Raw genomic sequence first — 17881 nt, 5'->3', positions numbered from 1 at the left:
GCCCTTATATAAATTGATGGTACGCCCACATGTTGAATACTGCGTTGAGATGTGGTCACCTCATCTCAAAAAAGATGTACTGGCACTAGAAAAGGTTCAGAGAAGGGCAACTAAAATGATTAGGGGTTTGGAGAGGGTCCCATATGAGGAGAGATTAAAGAGGCTGGGACTTTTCAGCTTGGAAAAGAGGAGACTAAGGGGGAATATGATAGAGGTATATAAAATTATGAGTGATGTGGAGAAAGTAGATAAGGAAAAGTTATTTACTTATTCTAGTAATAGAATTATTAAGTAAACTATTCAGTAATTTGTATTTATATTAGTTTTGGGATTGTGCTCATGTAATAATTTGATCAATTTTGGGTCTCGATTTTTTGTTAATCAATTTTAATGCATACTATTGTTGACTCCTTGAATTGATTAATTTGGTTTACATTGTAAGCTCAATCTGATTCTTATATTATTTAGTACTTCAGGGAAATATAATAAATTGGTTTTAGTTGTTTATGATCTTAAAAGCCATAAAAACAAACAATTGTTTTTCTCAAATCAAATAATGAGGTAAAAATAACCTTAATTAAAGGGTCTTTAATTAAACATTAACAAATCATTTCACTCAGGTCTTAGAAACCCTATTACTACTCCAAATTTGAAAAACTGGCCAAGACACCTGTGTTAGTCACTTGAAGAGAAATTTTTTTAAGGTGTGTAGAAGTGTTTTTGAAGAGAGGTGTTTTTGACCCATCTCTCTAAAATAGAGAGGTTCATAAAGAGTTAACAAGCTGAAAGAGGAAAAAGGAAGTTCCCTTCTGATCACTGTGCTCCCAGGCTGACAGCGAGGTAGTGAAGTTTCCTGTTGAAAGAGTAGAGAAGTGCAGTCAGGCATACTATTCAAACAAGCCAGATACAGAAGTCTGGAGTAGAAGTTTCACTAAGAGTTTTGGTAAAGCTGCAAGATAAAAAGCTTCACACTTTCAGTTTTGCCTTCATCTGTAACAAAGCTTTCATACAGCTAAACTATCTTCATACAGAGGCTAAACTATCTTCCCCTTTTCTCTGAGGAAAATCTGCTTCCTGCACATGGAAGAAAACTGCTAGTCACCACAACTGGAAATATCAAATAGTGAGTGTTAAGTTTCTTTCACTTATACTTCCACTTAGGTTTTCACCCACATTGTGACAGGGTTTATTAACTCCTGTCCCTAACCATGAGGCAGACAATTCATTTGAAACATGGAACAGAGATAACTTACTTCCTTTACATGCCATTTAGAATCATAGGACTGGAAGAGACCTCAAGAGGTCATCTAGTCCAATCACCTGCACTCATGGCAGAACTAAGTATTATCTAGAACATTCCTGACGTGTTTGTCTAACCTGCTCTTAAAAATCTCCAATGATGGAGATTCCACAACCTCCCTAGGCAATTTATTCCAGTGCTTAATCACCCTGACAGTTAGGAAGTTTTTCCTAAATGTCCAGACCTAAACCACCCTTGCTACAATTTAATCCCATTGTTACTTGTCTTATCCTCAGAGGTTACAGAGAACAATTTTTCTTCCTCATCCTTGTAACAATCTTTTATGTACTTGAAAACTGTTCTGTCCCCTCTCAGTCTTCTCTTCTCCAGATTAAACAAATCCAATTTTTCCAATGTTTCCTCAGAGGTCATGTTTTCTAGACTTAATCATTTTTGTTGCCCTTCTCTGGATTTTCTCCAATTTGTCTACATCTTTCCTGAAAATGTGGCACCCAGAACTGGACACAATACTCCAGTTGAAGCTGTATCAGCATGGAGTAGAGCGGAAGAGTTACTTCTCGTGTCTTGCTTACAACATTCCTGCTAATACATCCCAGAATGATGTTGGTGGGTTTTTTTTTCTTTTTTTGCAATGGTGTTAAACTGTTGATTCATATTTAACTTGTGATTCACTATGACCTCCAGATATTTCTGCAATACTCCTTCCTAGGCAGTCATTTCCTAGTTGCACACATACAAAATGATTGTTCTTTCCTAAGTGGAGTACTTTGCATTTGTCCTTATTGACTTTTATCCTATTTACTTCAGACCATTTCTCCAGATCATTTTGAATTTTAATCCTGTCCTCCAAAGCACTTGCCACCCCTTCCAGCTTGGTATCATGTGCAAACTTTATTTGAACTTTGTGCCATTATCTAAATCATTGATGAAGATATTGAACAGAATCGGACCCAGAACTAATCCCAACCTGATCCCACTTGATGTTCCCTTCCAGCTTGACTGTGAACCACTGATACTACTCTTTGGGAATGGTTTTCCAGCCAGTTATGCACCCACCTTATAGTCGCTCCATCTAAGTTCTATTGCCCTAATTTGTTTATGCGAGAGTATCAAAAGCTAAGGTCAAGATATGCCATGTCTACCACTTCCCCCATGCGCAAGTCTTGTTACCCTGTCAAAGAAAGCTATTAGGTTGGTTTGACACATTTTGTTCTTAACAAATCTATGCTGACTGTTACTTATCACCTTTTTATCTTCCAAGTGTTGGCAAATTGATTGCTTAATTATTTGCTCCACTACCTTTGCCATCTAAATTGCCATCTACCTAGAGGGTAGGTCGTTTGATCAATCAAAATGGGAAAGACAAGATGTCAATCAGTTCCAAGAGACCCTCAGCCAGCTCAGTGAGAACGTGGTGGCAGGCACTATATTGCATATATATACACTATATATCATATATTGCCTGTGGTTCCATCCTGGAAAGAGACAATAAACTTTGAAAGGGGAAAAGTTAATGGTTTGTGTGATGGGGTAGAGGGTCACCATCCACTGGGGGATGAGAGCACCCTGTCCCTCAAGCCACCCTTTGCCTCTAGGAAGTGAGGCCTAAAGGCTTAAGTCCACCAAGTGGCTTTTAGCTGTGGGGCTGTGCAGCCTAGCAGCCAGATTCAATAGCATATCCTGGCTCTCGGGGCAGTGAGACCTAGCAGCCAGAAAAGGGGTGGGCCACCACCTGAGGATGGCGTGGTGGCCAGAGTAGGGGGACTCGGGCCCTCCCTAATCCACTGGGTCCCAGCCCACACAGCAGCGAGTGAGATTGTCAGCAGGGATCTAACCACAGCACACCAACTATGGCTAGTTTCTCCGCTGGGCTGCTTCCTACTATGACTCCTGAATCCATGGTCTGAGTGACTTTGGGGTTCCTGGGTTTCTCTGCCTGGGCTGGTCCCACTGGCTCTGAAGTCCCTGGGGTGCCCACAGACAGTGGGGCATCTGCCAGGGACTTGGTGTCTCTGGTTTCTCCTTTCAGGGGCTGCTGCAGCTCCAAGGTAGGCGCCTGTAACAAATATCCTTCCTCTCCAGTGGCCAGCCCAGATTGAGCTGGGCTACTTTCTTTTATACTGGTGCTACACCTCGAGCATGCCCAGTAGGGATGCAGGGGTGTGATTTCCTCAGCCCACAATGAGAAGTTAACACTTACCTGTCCAGTGCGGAGTGAGTGCACCCCATCACAGTTTGGAGCAAGATTTAGACAGCCAGTGGATAGAAATGGATAAAGTAGCTGAGGATTTCAGAGGGATAGAAAAATTGCAGAATAGAAGGGAAGAGAATGAGTTGTTGGCAGAGAAGGATACTCTTAAATGGAGGTTAAGAGGTGCTCTGGCAGCTCCAGGAGCCCAAGGTGCCCAAGATGTTCGTGAGATTAACGTAACCCTTACATTGGATGGGTACGCCTTACTTCAGGGCCCAAATAAAAAAGAATTGTTCAAGAAAGCAAAACAGATTGATAAATTTGGCTCCCTCAAGAAGAGAGATAGGTTTAACACACAAACTTCCCTAGCTGCTTTAGAAGGAGTTTCAGAAAATAAGATGAGGTTTTTAAGGAGGACTTTAACCACAAACCCTAGGGTCTGCCGCAATTGCTTCCAGCCCACAAGTGCTTATTTTGACATGGGAAGAGGCTCAGAGTCTGGATGGCATGTGGGGGCCTTTGTTCCCCTCCCTCCCTCCCACCCATCAGAGCCCTTCCACGAGAGTGGGTCAGTCCTCTTCAGCACCTGGGGCTCAGCAAGGTGGACCTTTCTCTCCAGACAGGGCTTCTTTGGTAGTAATACCCCTCCTCCCACCACCAAGCAATACAGCTCAATCCACTTCCAAAGGGAAAAGCTCCAGTTTTCCTCCCACATGCTTAAATTAATAATCAGTTAACTTGGCAAGGAATCTATGCTTTCTGACTCTCCCTCTTCGCAACAGAAGGCTGTGTGCTCTTACAGAAATTTACCTCTTCATTACCCTCCAATTACATCTCAGAGGATGAGGAACAAAGGGTCTCCAAGTAACCTTTTTCCCTGCCTCCCACAGGCTGAGTCCCAATTAAGGAAACATGCATTCCCAGTTTGTGCCAAAAGGTAGTTGTAAATACAATGATAAAATAGGAATACAGATTAAATAGTTGACGGTAGCAAAGTTATTGGTAACCAACATTTGGTACCCAGCAGATACTTTCTTCAAAGGAAAATACAGTAACAGCTGGGATAAGAATTGCAATCTCTTATTCATTTTTTAAAAACAAAGCCCAGAATAAACACATCTGCTTTCATTATCCCAGGTTGCTGATGGATCTCTTAATATGCAGTGCCACCATCAATATGTCAGCTTCTGAATCTGTTTCTTGGGTCATATTCACGCATAACTGATGACAGTCTTTTTTTCCCTGTCTACAGACATTCCATTCATAAATGTTAGCTTATCATACCCATAAATTGTCCTCCTTTACAAAAGACATCCCTCTCTTCCTAACTTAGAGTCCTAAATTTAACTTTGTCCCACACAAATCTGGCATTCGGACTTTTTCTGTTCAGAATTATTTACATCAGGAATGCAGAATTATAAAATAGATTATTTTTTTTAAAAAAGAAGGATTTAGATGCAAAAGAAATTAAGCCTTGCTTACTATTTTTCTTGGGTCCTCCATTTGCGCTTTGACAGGTTGAGGTAGGTGGGTTACAGACTCTGCACAGGATTGAAAAAGAAAACGTATAAATCTGGAGAAATGGGTGGGTGTAGGTTTATGAGTAGAAATTAAATATGGGCTTGGGAAATGAGCCTTTATATTCTTTTCATGTAATAAACTAATTGTAGCTAGAGAGCTGACAAAGCTAACATTTTGTCCTCTTTCTTCATTATAAAACTGTAATAACACTTAAAAAACAGATTAGTCTGGGTCACAAAATTTGGAATTCGTGCTGAATTTCAAACACCCCAATGTTCAGAGGTGTCTAAATATGGGGTTTAGTTTATGTGCAAATCAGGAAGTATCCAGGGAAAATATAACAGTAAAATATATGTTTTCTTATTAGATAGCATCAATATAGACATGTAGGCTCCTATCTGTGCACCTTCTAGCCAGATAAATGAACCAATGAGCACGCCTCACATTCTAGTTCAGTCTTGGTAAGTCATCTTTTGTGCAAACTCTCTCTCCCCAGTTTCTGTTATGCCTCTCTTGCACCTGGCCATATCTTTCTTTATTATTCATGTCATGAAAGTTTTATTTTTAGGAATGAAAAATCAAAGTAAGGAAAGGGAGCAAATGTATTTACAACTGCACGCAAGCCAGCTGACGATGGCAAAATTCAGTCCCAAGTACCATTTTCTTCACATTCCTTTCTTCAGGGCTTACTTCATTCAAAACAAAGCACCAACTCAAACCATTGGGTAATCCACACTCCAGCTCTTGACGGCTGGGAGGGGATGGGGAGAGAGACGCGACACATTCTTCCCCTATGATTCCCTCCATTGTACTAGTTTCTCCTTTCCTTTTATGACCTACCCAGATCAAAAATGTTTTAGGCAGCAAGCCGAAGTGCCTTTACACCGTATCTCAATAATTTCTTCTCTCTCTTCTGTTTGGCATAAGGACTCATCACAGAAACTGCCAGTGTGTGCTCACGTGACTCATGACTTGTAGGTTAAGATGGGGATTCAATCTATTATTAGTTTACATTTAACATTGTTCTGCCTAGCTTCCAAAAGTCCAGCCCTTTTCAGATTGCTGAGTGCTGCTCTGATGTGAAGCCCCACTGGCGCTAGCTTTTGATATGCAGAGAAAAGGGGGTCTAGGTAAATGACATTTAAAAAATTTTTTTCCTGTTAGGCAGTTTTGCAAAGAGTTTGTTGCCTGCACAGTGAAAACCAGTGGTGTCACATCTGAGCGTGAGCTCCCAATCCAAGAAGGAATGGGTGTGATAGAATCCAAGAAGCTTTAATATAATAATATGGTGGCTGTTCCTCTTAGACTGGCCTCTCAGGACATTCGGCATGTATTGCTAAAATGGAAAGAATTCTGCCTATTCTTCTTGCATTTCACCTGCAACAATAAAGGGGTCTAAGTAGGCCTCCCAAAGATAACATACTGAACTCTTACCAATTACATTTTGTACCCTTAACATCACCCCATCATGTATTCTCAGATTATAAGTCTTTCTGCTTTTCTTCTTGTGCTCTAGCGGCAGGTTAGGCTTTTTTTTTTTTAAGATTTCAGTAGCTTTTGGTGCAGTAGGCACATGCATGCACAATTCAGGAACATTCTAGACCTGCTGTGGACAAGTCAAAGCCATGGCTATGTAGTCCAATGAAGAGTGCTAGAGAATTGAGTGATTTTTGTTTATTTATTTATTTTATTTTGACAAATAGTGTTTTAATCGAAAAAAGCATTTTCCAGATCCCTAATCCTATTAGTCAAATTCATGTTGAATGAGTCAAAAGGTTCAGAATAAGGCAAAAAATGAGGGAAAGAGAGGGGAAAATCTTTTCAAAAGAATCAAAACATTTCATTTCAACAGTTTTGTTCATAAAAAGTCTAAATATTTTGTTTCAACTTTCAAAATAGCATTTCAAATTGACATCTGGCTAATTAAAAAAAGAGTGAAAAACATTAAAAATGTCTGAATCAATACAAAAAGTAAACAAAAATTGTTTTCGGTTGACTCAAAACATTGAATTGACTTGAAAAGTGATTTTTTTTCAAGTTTTTGTTTCAAGAAAAATAGATTTTGGTTCAAATCAAACTGGAATATTTTCAGATATTTCAGTTTGGCCCAATGAACTGAAAATACTTTATTTGCTCAGCCTAGTCATAACCAGCAAGAGGTTGTCCATTCCTAAAGCCAACTGAGTACTTTGCTTGCTCTGACTGAACTTCTAAATTCTTCTCTGAAAGCTCCAGTTCTTCCCTCTCTCCCATTTAGTCTTGCATTGGCTCACTTGCCCTGTCTTACACTGATCTGCACTATTCTGTTGTTATAATTCACAGCCAACCCATCACTTCAGGAAATGGAAGGTGGTAAAAGTGGCCAGGGGTGAGGGAAACAGGTAAAGGCATAAAAGACAAAAGTAAGAGGTGTAAGAGATGTGGAGGATTGCTGGGTTTTTTAATGTAGCTTTTCTCTTGTATCACAGCTGATTTTATACTGGCATATGAACAAATTGCCTTACATTATGCATAAACTGTGCAACAATAAACAGTACACCAAATCGAGTGAGTCACATGAATTCAAGACACTGGGGCTTACCTTTAGAGCTCTGTACAACTTCAGCTCACATTCTGACCAACCCTTATTCACTTCACTTCACTTCGCTCAAGCTTCCCTTCCTCTTCCCAATAGTTTCCCCCAGAATTGCTCTCCCACCTTCTTCATGCTGTTTCTTATGCTTGGGACCTATTACTCCTGCTTCTTTCTCCCTCCAACCTGCTTTCCATTCAACCCTCTCCTTCTTGGAAGCCTTTCATCAAGAATCCACCAAATCCAGAATTTCAAATAGTTAAAGTGAATATTAAATGAATGTTTAAATCACCAAAATAACCCACAAGGAGCTTTCACAACTACTCAGCCCCATGATTTGCTCTCAATGGCAAAAGTTGCCCTCTCCAAGAGGAGTTCTCCTTCTTGCATTTACTGATAACTTGTCCCCTGCCCTTTCCTCATGGCTGCTCTCAATGGTCTGTTGTCATTTTCTGTTGGGTCCTTGATGTAATTGCGCTCACAACCTACTAAAGACCTGGAGCACATCTTTTATTCTGATTAGAAAGTCCCATGCGATGCATGCCTATAGTGCACATGATACTACCTAACAAGGTGACTCTCAAATGCAGAAGCATGACTTGTCTGTAGCTTTGTCACTGAAGGAGGGAGGGGCAGCATTTAAAAAAGAGAGAAACCAGAGGCTTGTGATGATGGGGTAGAAGAAATTCCTATAACCATTCTAATCTTCTATTTGGTTTTTAAGGTACATTGAGAACATTGTAATTTGGTTTGCCTTTTGCCATTCTTGATTTATAGATCAGCATCTTCCCCAGTAAAGGATAATTAAACAATTCCATGTTTTAGTTAAGTTCCAATCTCATCACTTTCTTACTCTCTTTCTCCTTGCTGGAAGCTGCAATGTCCAGATATACTCCAGCTTTCAAACCTGCCAACTCCTGTGTGTGACACCAGCTTCTACAATCAGTGAAAAGCTTAGGGACATGGTAATAAATAGTAGAGGAAGAAAATGGAAATATATGGGATTCTTTTTCTTCAACATGAGGAAAGTTTTCTATAAACTTCATTTCAGGGTTTAATAATTCAGTTGTCAATAAATTACAGTAATAGTGAGTGAGAAAACAGTGGGTCTGGAATAAATTTGGGCCTCATGAACACTGTACTGAGGAATGATCTGTTAAGAGGTCTGTGTATGGATTCAAGGCATGTACAGTTCATGGGCCATTTGCACTGCCGCACTGAAAGTTATTCAAAAATTCTAGCACCATTGTTTGACTTAATGAAATGGGTATTTTGAATGTTTATATTGTTGACATAAAACAGGCCCAACCAGTTTTCTAGCTGTATCCAGATACTGCAGATTAAATTGGAAAATCCGGCTTCCTTCATCTTATGTTCAGTTTTTTTTTCTTTGCAGCTAGTCAGTCATATACTAACCTGAGTGCGATCATGGCCCTAGTCCGGCTGTTCTACTCCCTCGCTGTGCTGCTCAAATTGGCTCTGTCTGTGGACCATGTACCTATGCTGCTCTGGTCAACTCACAGGTGAGAAATTAAAACATCTATCAGTCTTTATGCAGTTGCTTTACCAGAACAAATTGTGTGTGTGTGTGTGTGTGTATGTGTGTACAACAAATCACATATGATCATGTCTGCTCTGCCCTTCCTGAGACCTTGACCCAATGTACAATATATGAGACACTATGATCTAAATAATACTTAGTCCTGCCTTGAGTGCAGGGGACTGGACTAGAAGACATCTTGAGGTTCCTTCCAGTCCTGTGATTCTATGTAATTAAAGTAGGGCATGGATCAATATTCACGTTGCACTCCCTGTCAGTACCCAGCCTGAACCAGGGCAGCTAATGATCCAACCAGCAGACCAAATTCAGTGATAAATCCTGGTCATGTGCCACCAGAGGCATGTTTCGCATACATTAAGAAGATGATGTATTAAAGACTGCATCCTAATGCATACACACAAGGAGGTTGAATTAAGGTTATACAGGCAATCGTAATACTAGTATTTCCTAACTTTTGAGTGCCTGATTTTGCACCTTAATGTTGTTTTTAATGTAGTTTTTTTGCATGTAAAGAACACATGTTACAGTGTGCATTATGTCAGATGGTTAGTAGAACTTGTGGCATCATACTGGTTTGGTTTTGAAAGTGCATGAGAGATGCTTGAATGTGAAGGATTTGAATGTACTTAGGAGGTCATGAGACTTTTGAACCTGACATGTGAGAGACTTCAAAGAAAGACTCCAAAAGGACTTGCAAGGTCACAAGCCACCTCTGAACCAGATCTAAGCAAGGATGAAGGAGGCTAATCTGGAGGACAAAGTTAACAATAGACCTGTTGTACTGTAGACAGACTTTCTGTCTGACCTTAGGCCTGTATAAATCACTTAATCTCTGTGCCTTACTTCCTTTGTCATGTCTATTTAGATTGTAAATCCTGCAGGGCAGAGACTTTTATTCTATGTACATATGTATGTATGATGCCTAGCAAAACAGGCCCCCTGAACTCAGCTGTGTCCTCTAGGCACTGTGATGTAAATAATAATAACCGTCCAGCTGACCATGCTTGAAATGTAATAAAGTTCATCCAAGTTATTTTCAAACTATTTCCTAATGACTCTCTTTGCCTTGCTCTTATTAGCTTCATGATATCCCTGATCTATGGAGCTGTCAGTGGTAGGCCTGGAATCCTTGCAAGAAATTCAGTCCCCTTCTTTACAGCCGTGAGTTCTTAAAGTTAAACTCCTCTTAGAGATGGAGCAGCCCTTCCTCTGAGTACATTTGACCTCCTTTGTGTTCTGTGAAGGAGTACGGGGCTGACTCAACATGTGACAGATTGAATAAGGGTCGGAAAAGTGTCTTGATTTTATTTGCATTTGCCTCTTAATTTACTAAGTTTATGCAGAAATAGTATACTATGTAAATTCAGGGTTTTAATGATAAGCTTTTCAGTGCAATGAATATCTCTCTGTGTGAAATGCTGTTTCAATATAGAGTTCTTTGATGCCCTTTCATTCTGTTAAATGTGATACTGTGGTGATGAAGGCAGTAGAAGGATTGTATTTGAAGACAGATGTGAGTGTGTGAAATTTGTGCTGTGTTTCTCTCAAATGTGTTTTGGTCATTGTGTCTTTTATAACATCACTGATTATCACCACACTTGACAAATGTCAGTACTACACTAAGGCATCTGTGGAAATTACACCTTTGGTCTCTGGGGAATAGAGGTGTAGGAAAAATGCAGATGTAACTACAGAGAATGAAATTAAATTAGTTAGCTTTGTGTTTTCTGAAGAAAAGAAAAAGATGAATCTTTAATTTCAGGAGCTTGTACTACATTGGAGGTAGTAGAAGTTGACTAATTTATGAATCTTTAAAACAGACAACTGGAAGAGATCTAAAATCGTGTACTGAAAAGAAAAGTAGATTTGGACAATAGTTCATTTTTTAAGACAAAAATGTTCCTAAATGACTGAAAAATGAATCCATGTTCCTTTGTCCTGCTTTTTATTTCTTGTAAATACTACATCTGTTGTCACTATAAATAAGGTGGTGCTGCTGTTGTGTTTAAATGAAAGTTATTGCAAGGTAAGGAGTGTTCAGAAAGCAAGAGTTCATAGTAGTAATGAAAACAAACTTTTCACTGGCAAGCAGTTAGCAACTTGTTCAATACAGTTTATTCAGGATCAACAGCAAGAAAATCAGGCAGGCAATGTAGTGAAACCAGCTTCATGTTTATATGCCTACAACTTTTTCAGGAGGAAATGTACCTATATCCATGACCTTTTGCATTTTGAAAATGCAATGTTTGGTGTGGGAGAAATTATTTCTTGGTGAATGCAAATGAAGTAAATAACAGATGTATATTAGTTTAAAAAATAAAGCAGAAGCAGCAGTGACTTTGGTTTGCATGAATTGTTGTGTATGCTTGGCTCCAAATCCTACATGCAGTATTTTAAAAGAGGAGTTTTCTAATAAAGAAAGCTTTCCTGCATATCTCTGTCCATAATTCTGGTTTTAAACACTGCAGTTAGAGCTCTTCTGCACAACTTTGTTTGAACCTTAAACCAAGAGTAACAGGTTTTTTATTACTCTAAGCCCAAAGATATTAAAACTAAACCAAGGAAAGGGGCGCTCATTAACTGAATATGAAACTACTGGTATATGACATGGTTTGTAACATTTGGGTCTGAACATATTTCAGTGTCCCTTTAAAATCAAATCTGTTCAAATTAACACAAGTTGTGCGATAGGTTTTATAATTAGTTCTATAGAATCTTGGTGGTTTCGTCCTTAAGTTTCTGCAGGATTTTTCCATAAAGATTTGACCATGACGGGTCTATGAACACAATCCAGAAGAGACAGAAAAGCAGATGTTTTAAAGGGTTTTATTTATCATTTCAATCTTCACTTGGTTTTTAAAAAAATTACATTTTAGGGAAGGAGTGGTGGGCACAGCTGGTGGCTGTAAACATGGAGATGTAAAAAGCCATACACGTCATTTTCTGCTGTCTTGATACCTCTCCTTCCACCTCTAGGATGAGTGAATATTCCATGTTAGGAAGTGGACCCATTCACAACCACTCTGCCAATTACAAGTTTGGAAAGAGTAATTAGGAATTTATCCTGGCTCCATATGCTCTTTTATATGGTGAACTGCACCTGCAGTAGCCAACTTTAAAATTGAATCTTTTTGTGTGTTACCTCTCTAGCCTGTTCTTTTCTTCTGTGATAATCTTCCTTTGCAGCTCATTAGCTTTGTTTTGGCAGTGGGTAATTCTTTTTTTATTTTTTTTTTTTGGGTGGGAGGGTTAGTTTAATTTTAATTGTTCCTAAATTTTATCACCCAAAGTGCTCACTGAAAGACCAGGGGATTTACCCCCTTCCGTCAATGAGTAAACTCTGCAGAGGGCGTGAGCCCTTAAAATGAGAGAGAGCCAAATTCTGCCCTGGGGCTAAACATTCAAAAATCAAATTATCTTCAATAGGAGCTGTACACAGCTATCGGAGAGTGGAATTTGACCCAAGTAAAAACTGCCATATATAATGGTGATGGACTGTGCTGTGAGCCATATTCTGTTCTCCCTTACATTGGTGTAACTGAGAGCAGAATCTGGCCTGTGTCCTTAACCAACACACACTGGGATGCACAAATAAGAGTTCAAGTATTTTTTTAAACTGGTAATTAACCATATTGGTGCATCCAACTATTTCCAAATAAAAACATTAAAACAAATAAAATCTTAAGGAGAGTGTAGCCAGTAGTTAAGTAAGGATGTTGAGTTGTGATCAGCATCCCTTCAAGTACCATTTGATAAGATCTACATTTAAAAGTATACTAGGGTTTAGTAGTATGAAGTAAGCAAAATTAGGAGGCAGCAATGGCTGAGCTGTAAATCCATCACTGACACTGAATCTTTCTGTGCTCTTGAGGAAGTCACTTCTCTCTGTCTCAGTTTCCTCATGTGTAAAATGGTGTCTGTGGGTCCATTTCTTACTCTCATTGAAATCAATGGCAAAATTATCCTTGCCTTCAAGTGGAGCAGGATTGAGCCTAATAAAATGTATTGTACCTGTTTCACATGGATGTTTTGAAAAATATTAATATTTGTAAAGCACTAGCAAGGCAAATGATAAATTATAAATAATTAGTAACACATTTCAAAATCTCTCTTATGTCAGATTACATGGAAGCCTTTTTATGAAAGCTGTTCTAATGTCAGACACTATACACTGATCTGAGAAACCTGAAATTCCAAATGTACACAGTGTACAAAGTATAAAATGCATTTAACACCAATCCTTACTGTAACTTCAATACATTAAAAATGGTCTCTTCTATAATGAATATAAACAATTTGACAACATCCTAGTATTTCTAACAGCAACCTTAGAGAAAGATGAGGTAGGAATAGCTTAGGTGCCTCAATGACATGGATTTCACTAGGGGGTCCCAAAATTGTAAAGCCAAGTGCATCTTGTCATAGGAATGTTCTTTGCTTACAGTCAGTGAAAACATTTCACATTTTCCAATAACCACCCAGCATTATGCCGAGACCAGAGGTGGCTCTTTGTACAGTGAATGCAGATTATAAATGACTTCGAGCAAGAGTTAAGGCCCGGCACTAAAATAATAGTTTTTCTTATATTTGTGAGAAGTTTAAAGGGAAACCTACTCTGATTTATAGGCATAGGAAAGTGATACTGTGAATACGAAGAAGTTGAGAAATCCCTTAGCTTTCTTGGGGATGTTTTTTCTCAGAAGAATCAAATATGCTCCACTGTAAGATTACATTTTATATCAGGTCATTGTTGGGTTGCCACTCCACATGTATTCTTTCACCTATAAAGGTATCCAGCTGCCGTGGTGATATCGTACAATAAGATGCTTCTGTACCTTTTTGAAATTCTGGTCCATTAGTCGTTAATTTTCATTTTGCCTCTGCCACTAGCACTCGTGACATGTGAACTTGATATCTAGTGATTGTATTTACAGGTTCCTAGTGACATTTTATTAACTAGCTATGGTCTTGCTTAGTTCTGATGCACAGGGCAAAAATATCATTGCTTGCCTAATAATCTCCTGCTGATTGAAAAAGACAAATGAAAAAATAAACTCTAAAAATGATTTTATCTGTAAGATACAAAGGGTATATAGGAACACATAAGTCAGAGATGTAAAAGCCTTATTAAATCGTAGTCTATCCTCCTCCCAGACCAGGATACAGGGTTTATTGAAATCTTTGCTTCCATTAAAACCACTGTCCAAATTCAAGCTGGCCCTAGAGAGAAGACAGATAAGATAATATCCTTGTATACCTCACTGTCCCATCACAGAACCAAACTGTACATTCAGGCTGTTCAGGATGTCTGTGGAGATAGTGGGAGGGGGAAGCAAACTGCAGGCTTAGAACTCCTTCCTGTACCCATCCCCTGCAGGCTTGTGCTATACCCGGGCGGTTGAAGCAGGGCATCTGAGCTTTATTCCCCACCCCTTCTTTAATCAGACAGTAAAATATGTAAACACACACAGCCAACTGCAATTAAGGGATTTAAAATAAACAGGCAAATTATATGGTTAATGTGAATATTAAACAAATGTTCACATTAAGTTATGAACTAATGTTACTTATGCAGCACCCGAAGTTGATGGTAGTCTCTCTGGTGGCTTCAGTGTGCCCTTAAACAGATTTTAGTCTACTTGTAAAGTTTCCAGGGCCACAGGTTTTTTTAAGTCTCTGTTTTTGAGGCAGTCAATGTGTGTGCGCACGCACACACTGTACATGAAAATACATGTAATAAAAGGAAGTAATAGGAGAGAGAAGAACCAACCTATGTAGATTGTATTTCCGGCAATGATGCTGGGGTTATCGAAGTTCACTGTTCAGAATCTAAATCATCTTAGAAAAGGTGCCCCACCAACTCATAAAGCCATCATAGGAGCAGTGCCTAAGAATGGTGAGCCTTTCCAAGACTGCCATATTTTAAAATGGGCTTATTAACTTCCCAACATCTTTGTATTGTTCCTGTGTAGAGCTAAACAAAAAATAAACCCACTAATTTTTACCATGCTGATTTAGAATCTAATTTAATTCTGTTTCCAATGTCATGTATTTTTCAATTAATTGCAGATGTAAAAGCTCTGGAATAATCCTGTGAATATTTATTTTGTACAATTTTGCCAGTGCTGTTTGGGAAACTGATTTTAAACTACTGTTTGATTTGCTGTAAGGTAATTGTCAAAACATTTGCAGTCCTTTCTCCCTGCCCTCAGACATGCCATTTACTAATTTTGCGTAAATTAATCTGTAATCAGTTTCCTTAATATTTTAATACTGTATCTTGCTGATATAAATGTAAAAAATTCAGAGGTTCAGTATTGAGCTGAGGCACTAAAGCTCTATATGAATAATAATTGTGAATCCTTGAGGCTTTCCCTGATGTTTTAAAAGTTTATATTTAAGGCTGATGCTGAGATCATGGGGTTTGCCGTCTCTGAAAATTCCAAGCATATCTCTGAAGCAATTTCTAAGCTCTTGGACTTTCTGCATACTCGCTAATATGAATTTCAAAGCACAAATGAAGAGGTTTAACATGCATATGAAAATATCAAATGATAAGAGCTCCCTAATAAATAATAATAATAATATAAATTTACTGTCTCCACTGCCCTGAGTTGACTGCTCACAAAACTTTGGGAAGTCTTACAGAGAAATATAGTTTGCTTTCGACTGGCAATCAACAGTGAAATATATTCTCAGCTGACTACTATTCTTCCTGACTGACAGTATCACAGCTCCATTCTGGCAGAACACCCAAAGTATTTTCACCCATGAAAGGGGCTAATTCTGAAAGGATTCTCCTTGCAACAGTTCCTGATTAAAAAATTATGCTCTCATATTCACCTGTGGCTCAGATTACAATTAATAATGGCAGTCTGAATAAATACTAAATTGTGCATCTGTTGTCCATTACAATGAAACTCATTTAGTTCAGGCTAAGAACACTGACTTATCATGGTTTAGTGGTTAAAGCACATGACCGGAAGATGCAAGATTGAGGTTCTGCTCCTGTTTTTCCAGAGTTGCAGTATTACCTTAGACTAGGGGTGGCCAACCTGTGGCTTCAGAGCCACACGCGGCTCTTCAGAAGTTAATATGCAGCTCCTTGTTTAGGCTTTCCCTGCACAAGCAGTGGAACAAGTTTGGGAACCACTGCCCTAGAGGATGAAAGGACCATTATAAGGATCCAGAGCAAGCAAATGGAAATTTTATCTTGTATTCTAAACAACCAAACAATATGATTTCCTTCCAACTTTTAAAATCTATTCTATATAAAAGAAAGGTAGCATGTACCATCAACTTCCTTTTCAAAAATATCCTGTCTGTTACAATATGTCTATATGGATGCTTAAATCCATCCCTTTTCAGCAAACCTCTTAATCATGTACTTAAGTCCCATTCAGTCTCCTAGTTAAGCGTAGGCTTTGCTGAACACTGATGGTTTGCTGAATTGGATCCACAGTGTTTATTACTATTGGCAGTGTCATTGACTTCTAAGGGATCATCCACAGTGGAAAGCACTTCGTTTAGTAGTATGTGTTTGCAGGATTGGACATGGAGAATGTAAATTCTTCATGGGACGGTCCCCATTTTACACATGCCAATAAAGCATCTAGCATACTGTTGGCACTCCACAAATCATAAATACTAATGGCAGGTGGCAGTAGTAATAAATAATACTCATCCATGCCCCAGTTAATCCTTAGTGTAACTCAACTGACTTGATATGAACTACACTAGAATAATTTATCCATTTGAATTCACCTCTAGAATAGACTGTCAGATATTACACCAGATCTTTACCAAAAGACTATGATATCATTACCAGCATTTGTATATTTAAGTGAAACAAAATGTCAACCTTTGCAACAAGTATAAAGGAAAATATTTAACTTTAATTTTAGCTCACTGTGGAACTCTGAAGCTACTTTACATGAGGGACACATTATCTCAAAGCAGGAGCTGCATATGCTACTGCAACCTGTGTTTACCCAGGATTCCAAGAACCTTGTCTTGTTCCTTCAAGATACGGTATGTACTGGTAATTTGTTTCATCTTGTCAATGCAGAATACAGCTTGTGAGTAATGAGCTGAGATGACACTGTCTGACCTGCACTATTTTTCTGTTTTTCAGCTTAGCATCGATGACTTCACGCATTACAGTGAATCTTATGAAAATGAGAAGCCATTTCACAATGTCCAGGCAAGACTTTCTATTCCATATGTTATCTCCCAGTGGTATTTAAAACACAAACAAAAATGATGTTAGACTGACATGACAGACAATTGTTAATAGAATGATACTCAAATGAAGCAGTTTGATAGTTAAACTTAAGAAGGTGTTTCATTTTAACAGGTGAGTTGCAGAAAAGCAATTGCATGTACTGTAATATCCTTCATAGCAATTTTCTTTCTGAAAGTCAAATTCTGTGCGTTGATCATCATCTGTAAAAATTATTTCTAAAAACATTATTATATTGGTTAGTATAAAATAAGAAACTCTCAGAATGACACTCCTCCAAAGTTACATAGTGAAGCCCACTTACAAAATTGCTGAACAAAGTGAAACAGCTATAGGAATAGGTTCACTGCTCCTGATTTTCAAAAGTGGCCTCCTGTTTTGTTTCCATAGTTATGAACCCACAAATAACTCTGAAGGTGTTTTATAGCATGTGATTAGACATCTCCATACTTTAAATGTGGGCTTATAGAGTTGTGCTACTGTTAGTTATTGGAGCAAAAATGCAGACTTAACATTGAGAACAGTCCTCTCAG

At 38.6% G+C, this 17881-nt stretch overlaps 1 protein-coding gene and 1 long non-coding RNA gene across 6 annotated transcripts in view; one reads left to right on the top strand and one right to left on the bottom strand.

Moving 5' to 3' along the window:
• The window catches only part of IQUB (IQ motif and ubiquitin domain containing), a 133454-nt gene that overhangs the window by 57771 nt on the left and 57802 nt on the right, over positions 1-17881 (top strand). For all 5 annotated transcript variants that reach the window (XM_039510513.1, XM_039510499.1, XM_039510506.1 and 2 more), the window contains 3 exons: positions 8942-9068; positions 17011-17137; positions 17241-17309. In XM_039510513.1, the coding sequence (XP_039366447.1) occupies positions 8942-9068; positions 17011-17137; positions 17241-17309 (323 nt within the window). The remainder of the gene's footprint in view (positions 1-8941; positions 9069-17010; positions 17138-17240; positions 17310-17881) is intronic.
• On the bottom strand, positions 685-9213 carry LOC120388598. The gene is made up of 3 exons (XR_005590614.1): positions 8962-9213; positions 4935-4993; positions 685-853 (listed from the first exon to the last, which is right to left on the bottom strand). It is a non-coding gene; the product is annotated as an uncharacterized LOC120388598 (long non-coding RNA).

Source organism: Mauremys reevesii, linkage group 1 (genome assembly GCF_016161935.1).
Source record: "Mauremys reevesii isolate NIE-2019 linkage group 1, ASM1616193v1, whole genome shotgun sequence".
NCBI classification, from domain to species: domain Eukaryota; kingdom Metazoa; phylum Chordata; order Testudines; family Geoemydidae; genus Mauremys; species Mauremys reevesii.
Note: the sequence above shows the minus strand (reverse complement) of the source record. Positions and strands in the feature narration are given on the sequence as shown.